The sequence below is a fragment of the Caloenas nicobarica genome, unplaced genomic scaffold, assembly GCF_036013445.1.
Source record: "Caloenas nicobarica isolate bCalNic1 unplaced genomic scaffold, bCalNic1.hap1 Scaffold_522, whole genome shotgun sequence".
Classification (NCBI taxonomy): domain Eukaryota; kingdom Metazoa; phylum Chordata; class Aves; order Columbiformes; family Columbidae; genus Caloenas; species Caloenas nicobarica.
In genome coordinates, this window is record NW_027017511.1 from 45286 (window position 1) to 51730 (window position 6445).

Consider the following 6445-nt stretch of genomic DNA (forward strand, 5'->3'; position numbering starts at 1 on the left):
GGGGGGGGGATTTTGGGTTTTTTGGGGCGGGATTTTGGTTTTTTGGGGGGGGTTTGGTTTTTTGGGGAGTTTTGGGGTTTTTGGGGGGATTTTGGGTTTTTTTGGGGGGGATTTTGGGTTTTTTGGGGGGATTTGGGGTTTTTTGGGGGGGTTTTGGGTTTTTTGGGGGGGTTTTTGGGGTTATTGGGGGGGATTTTGGGGTTTTGGGGGGGGGATTTTGGGTTTTTGGGGAGGATTTTGGTTTTTTGGGGGGGGATTTTGGGGTTTTTTGGGGGGATTTTGGGTTTTTTGGGGGGGATTTTGGGTTTTTTGGGGGCGGGATTTTGGGTTTTTTTGGGGGGGTTTTGGGGTTACTGGGGGGGGATTTTGGGTTTTTTGGGGGGGATTTTGGGTTTTTTGGGGGGGATTTTGGGTTTTTTGGGGGGGTGGGTTTTTTTGGGGGGGTATTTTGGGTTTTTTGGGGGGGTTTTGGGGTTATTGGGGTTTTTTGGGGGGGTTTTTGGGGTTATTGGGGGGGTTTTGGGGTTACTGGGGGGGGGATTTTGGGTTTTTTGGGGGGGATTTTGGGGTTTTGGGGGAGGATTTTGGTGGTTTTAGGGGGGATTTTGGGGTTTTTGGGGGGGGGATTTTGGGTTTTTGGGGGGGGGATTTTGGGTTTTTTGGGGGGGTTTTGGGGTTTTTGGGGGGGCTTTGGGTTTTGGGGGGGGTGGGTTTTGGGGGGATTTTGGGTTTTTTGGGGGGGTTTTTGGTTTTTTGGGGGCGGGATTTTGGGTTTTTTGGGGGGTTTTTGGGGTGGTTGCTGTGGCAGGGCTGGGGGGGTCACCCGGGCGGTTTCGGGGTGTCCCCCCCCCAGCGGCCCCGTTCCCCCCCAGGTCGGCTCCGACTGCACCACCGTCCTGTACAACTTCATGTGCAACAGCTCGTGCATGGGGGGCATGAACCGCCGGCCCATCCTGGCCATCGTCACCCTGGAGGGGCCGGGGTGAGACCCCCGGACGCCTGGGTCCCCTCCCGGACGCCTGGGTCCCTTCCCGAACTCCTGTGTCCCTCCCGAACGCCTGGGTCCCTTCCTGAACGCCTGGGTCCCTCCCGAACGCCTGGGTCCCTCCCAACGCCTGGGTCCCCTCCCGAACGCCTGGGTCCCTTCCTGAACTCCTGGGTCCCCTCCCGAACTCCTGGGTCCCTCCCGAACGCCTGGGTCCCCTCCCGAACTCCTGGGTCCCTCCTGAACTCCTGGGTCCCTCCTGAACTCCTGGGTCCCTCCCGAACTCCTGGGTCCCTTCCTGAACGCCTGGGTCCCTCCCAACCTCCTGGGTCCCTCCCGAACGCCTGGGTCCCCTCTCAACCTCCTGGGTCCCTTCCTGAATGCCTGGGTCCCTCCCGAACGCCTGGGTCCCCTCCCGAACGCCTGGGTCCCTCCTGAACGCCTGGGTCCCCTCCCGAACGCCTGGGTCCCTCCCGAACGCCTGGGTCCCTCCTGAACGCCTGGGTCCCCTCCCGAACGCCTGGGTCCCTCCCGAACGCCTGGGTCCCCTCCCGAACTCCTGGGTCCCTCCCGAACGCCTGGGTCCCTCCCAACCTCCTGGGTCCCTCCCGAACTCCTGGGTCCCTTCCCGAACTCCTGGGTCCCTTCCTGAAGTCCTGGGTCCCTCCCGAATGCCTGGGTCCCTCCCGAACGCCTGGGTCCCCTCCCGAACTCCTGGGTCCCCTCCCGAACTCCTGTGTCCCTCCCGAACGCCTGGGTCCCTTCCTGAACTCCTGGGTCCCTCCCAACCTCCTGGGTCCCTCCCGAACGCCTGGGTCCCCTCCCGAATGCCTGGGTCCCCTCCCGAACTCCTGGGTCCCCTCCCGAACGCCTGGGTCCCCCGGGGTGGGGGTGGAGCGATCCCCCAGGTGCGGGCGGGGACGGTTGGAGCCTCGTTAGTGGCAGCTGCGAGTAATTAGCGGCAGCTGCAGGTAATTAGCGGGTGATTAGCACCCGGATGCCTGGATCGCCCCGAACTCCTGGGTCCCTGATAAGGGGTTGGGGTTCCCAGGTCCCGAACTCCTGGGTCCCTTCCCGAACGCCTGGGTCCCTTCCCGAACGCCTGGGTCCCTTCCCGAACTCCTGGGTCCTTCCCCGAACGCCTGGGTCCCCTCCCGACCTCCTGGGTCCCCTCCCGACCTCCTGGGTCCCCTCCCGACCTCCTGGGTCCCTCCCGAACGCCTGGGTCCCTCCCGAACGCCTGGGTCCCCTCCCAACCTCCTGGGTCCCCCCCAACCTCCTGGGTCCCCCCGGACGCCTGGGTCCCTCCCGATCTCCTGGGTCCCCCCGACCTCCTGGGTCCCCCCGGACGCCTGGGTCCCCCCGGACGCCTGGGTCCCCGGGGGGGGTTCCCGGGGGGTGTCCCATGCCGTGTCTCCTCCCGCCCTGCAGGGGGCAGCTCCTGGGCCGCCGCTGTTTCGAGGTTCGTGTCTGTGCGTGTCCGGGGCGGGACCGGCGCATCGAGGAGGAGAACAGCCGGAAACGGGGCGGCGCCGGGGGCGGGGCCAAGCGAGGTGAGGGCGGGGCCTGGCTGCGGGGGGCGGGGCTAAGGAAAAGGGGGAGGGGTCAGGGAGGAGGGGGCGGGGCCAGCGTTCCTCAAGGGGTCTTTGGGTCCCCTCCCGAACTCCTGGGTCCCCTCCCGGACTCCTGGGTCCCCTCCCGGACGCCTGGGTCCTTCCCGAATTCCTGGGTCCTTCGAGGGGTCTCTGGGTCCCCTCCCGAACTCCTGGGTCCCCTCCCGGACGCCTGGGTCCCCTCCCGAACTCCTGGGTCCCCTCCCGGACGCCTGGGTCCCTTCCCGAACTCCTGGGTCCCCTCCCAGACGCCTGGGTCCTTCGAGGGGTCTCTGGGTCCCCTCCCGGATGCCTGGGTCCCCTCCCGAACTCCTGGGTCCCCTCCCGGACGCCTGGGTCCTTCCCGAATTCCTGGGTCCTTCGAGGGGTCTCTGGGTCCCCTCCCGGACGCCTGGGTCCCCTCCCGGACACCTGGGTCCCTGGGGTACTCCTGGGTCCCCTCCCGAACTCCTGGGTCCCCTCCCGGACTCCTGGGTCCCCTCCCGGACGCCTGGGTCCTTCCCGAATTCCTGGGTCCTTCGAGGGGTCTCTGAGTCCCCTCCCGGACGCCTGGGTCCCCTCCCGAATTCCTGGGTCCCTCCCGGACGCCTGGGTCCCTGGGGTACTCCTGGGTCCCCTCCCGGATGCCTGCGTCCTTCCCGAATTCCTGGGTCCCCCCTGAACTCCTGGGTCCCCTCCCGGACTCCTGGGTCCCCTCCCGGACGCCTGGGTCCTTCCCGAATTCCTGGGTCCTTCGAGGGGTCTCTGGGTCCCCTCCCGGACGCCTGGGTCCCCTCCCGGACGCCTGGGTCCTTCCCGAATTCCTGGGTCCCCTCCCGGACTCCTGGGTCCCCTCCCGGACGCCTGGGTCCTTCCCGAACTCCTGGGTCCTTCGAGGGGTCTCTGGGTCCCCTCCCAAACTCCTGGGTCCCCTCCCGGACGCCTGGGTCCTTCCCGAACTCCTGGGTCCTTCGAGGGGTCTCTGGGTCCCCTCCCGGACTCCTGGGTCCCCTCCCGGATGCCTGGGTCCTTCAAGGGGTCTCTGGGGTTACTCCCGAATTCCTGGGTCCCTCCCGGACGCCTGGGTCCCTGGGGTACTCCTGGGTCCCTCCCGGACGCCTGGGTCCCATCCCTGCGCCTCCCCCAGCGCTGCCCCCCCTGCCTGAGTCCCCCGACGGCTCCAAGAAGCGGCTCCTGAACCCCGAGAGCGAAACCTTCGTGCTGCAGGTGGGATTTGGGGGGATTTGGGGATCCCAGGGGGGTTTTAGGGACCCCGAGGGCAGTTTGGGGGTCCCGGGGGGATTTTGGGGTCCTGGGCGGGGGGGGGGCTGGGGATATTTGGGGTCCCTATGGGGTGAAGGGGGTGGGGGATGGCTTTCCCGAACTCCTGGGTCCCCCCCCACCCCGAACTCCTGGGTCCCCCCACCCCGAACTCCTGGGTCCCTCCCCCAAATTCTTGGGTCCTTCCCGAACTCCTGGGTTCCTTCCAAACTCCTGGGTCCCCCCCCACCCCGAACTCCTGGGTCCCCCACCCCGAACTCCTGGGTCCCTCCCCCAAATTCTTGGGTCCTTCCCGAACTCCTGGGTTCCTTCCAAACTCCTGGGTCCCCCCCCACCCTGAACTCCTGGGTCCCCCACCCCGAACTCCTGGGTCCCTCCCGGACGCCTGGGTCCCTTGGTTTGGTTTTTGGGGGGGCAGGTGCGGGGGCGCCGTCGTTACGAGATGCTGAAGGAGATCAACGATGCGCTGGAGGCGGCCGAGGCGGGAGGGGCAGCACCACGCCCGTGAGTGTCCCCCCCGAACTCCTGGGTCCTCTCCCGAACTCCTGGGTCCCTCCCCCGAACTCCTGGGTCCCCTCCCCCGAACTCCTGGGTCCCCTCCCCCGAACTCCTGGGTCCCCTCCCCGAACTCCTGGGTCCCTCCCCTGAACTCCTGGGTCCCTCCCCCGAACTCCTGGGTCCCTCCCCCGAACTCCTGGGTCCCCTCCCCGAACTCCTGGGTCCCCCTAGAACTCCTGGGTCCCCTCCCCAGAACTCCTGGGTCCCCTCCCCCGAACTCCTGGGTCCCCTCCCCGAACTCCTGGGTCCCTCCCCAGAACTCCTGGGTCCCCCTAGAACTCCTGGGTCCCCTCCCCCGAACTCCTGGGTCCCTCCCCCGAACTCCTGGGTCCCCTCCCTGAACTCCTGGGTCCCCTCCCCCGAACTCCTGGGTCCCCTCCCCCGAACTCCTGGGTCCCCTCCCCGAACTCCTGGGTCCCCCTAGAACTCCTGGGTCCCCTCCCCCGAACTCCTGGGTCCCCTCCCCCGAACTCCTGGGTCCCCTCCCCAGAACTCCTGGGTCCCTCCCGAACTCCTGGGTCCCTTGGGTGGGGAGAACCTTGGACTCTTGGGTCCTCCTAGGGTGGGGGGATGGGCGGGGGGCACACCTGGGTCCCCTTTAGGAGAAGTGGCGGGGGGTGGGGGGGCGTTCCCGGACGCCTGGGTCCCCTTTTGTGGGGGTCCCGGACGCCTGGGTCCCTTGCTGGGGGGATCCCGGACGCCTGGGTCCCCTTGGTCTGGGGGGGGGGGGAGGTGCATGGGGGGGTGTGAGGGTCCCTGACCCCTCCCCCTCTCCCCTCCCCCCCCCCAGGGTCAAAGGTCGCCGCCCGCGGGGGGAGGGGCTGGTTCCCCGCAATGGGAAGAAGCTGCTGCTGAAGGGGGAGGGGCCGGACTCGGACTGACCCCGCCCCCCGGCTGGAGGCCACGCCCCCTCCCCAGCAGCCCCGCCCACGGGCTTTTAGCCACGCCCCCCTCCTGGCCCCGCCCCCCTTGGCCCCGCCCCCCCCCGCCGCTTGGCCCCGCCCCCTCCAGGGGGGGGTGTTTTTAAGGCTTTTTTTTAATGCGAATAAAAGAGATTTTTGTAGCCGCCCAGCACGGGGGGCCCGGGCTCCCGGTTTGGGGGGGAAATCCCAGTTTGGGGGGGTCGGGGGGGGGGGGGGTTGGGGGTTTCTGGGGGTTCAGGATGGGTTTGGGGGGGTGGGGGTTTTGGGGTTTCAAGGGGGGTTCGGGGGGGTTTTGGGGTTTGGGGGGTTTTGGGGTCACAGGGCGGTGAGTTTGGTGCTGGGGGGTTTTGGGGTTCAGGGTTTTGGGGTTCGGGGGGGTTTTGGGGTCACAGCACGGTGAGGGGGGTGCCGGGGGGGGGTTTTGGGGTCACAGCACGATGAGGGGGGTGCCGGGGGGGGGTTTTGGGGTCACAGGACGGTGAGTTTGGTGCTGGGGGGTTTTGGGGTTCAGGGTTTTGGGGTTCAGGGGTCCCAGGACGGTGAGGGGGGTGCCGGGGGGGTTTTGGGGGGGTTTTGGGGTTCGGGGGGGTTTTGGGGTCACAGCACGGTGAGGGGGGTGCCGGGGGGGGGTTTGGGGGGGTTTTGGGGTTCGGGGGGGTTTTGGGGTCACAGGACGGTGAGGGGGGTGCCGGGGGGGGGTTTTGGGGTTCAGGGGTCACAGCACGGTGAGGGGGGTGCCGGGGGGGTTCGGGGGTCACAGGATGGTGAGGGGGGTGCCGGGGGGGGTTTTGGGGTTCGGGGGGGTTTTGGGGTCACAGCACGGTGAGGGGGGTGCCGGGGGGGTTTTGGGGTTCGGGGGGGTTTTGGGGTCACAGGATGGTGAGGGGGGTGCCGGGGGGGGGTTTTGGGGTTCAGGGGTCACAGCACGGTGAGGGGGGTGCCGGGGGGGGTTTTGGGGTTCAGGGGTCACAGGATGGTGAGGGGGGTGCCGGGGGGGGGTTTTGGGGTTCGGGGGGGTTTTGGGGTCACAGCATGGTGAGGGGGGTGCCGGGGGGGGTTTTGGGGTTCAGGGGTCACAGGATGGTGAGGGGGGTGCCGGGGGGGGT

The 6445-nt window shown here is 67.8% G+C and overlaps 1 protein-coding gene across 1 annotated transcript in view; it reads left to right on the forward strand.

Moving 5' to 3' along the window:
- The window catches only part of LOC136002850 (cellular tumor antigen p53-like), a 6670-nt gene extending 1180 nt beyond the window's left edge, over nucleotides 1-5490 (forward strand). Inside the window, exons 2-6 of the mRNA XM_065658093.1 lie at nucleotides 854-982; nucleotides 2417-2538; nucleotides 3725-3804; nucleotides 4277-4362; nucleotides 5207-5490. Of these exons, the coding sequence (XP_065514165.1) occupies nucleotides 854-982; nucleotides 2417-2538; nucleotides 3725-3804; nucleotides 4277-4362; nucleotides 5207-5297 (508 nt within the window). The 3' untranslated portion in view covers nucleotides 5298-5490. The remainder of the gene's footprint in view (nucleotides 1-853; nucleotides 983-2416; nucleotides 2539-3724; nucleotides 3805-4276; nucleotides 4363-5206) is intronic.
- The last annotated feature ends 955 nt before the right edge of the window (nucleotides 5491-6445 follow it).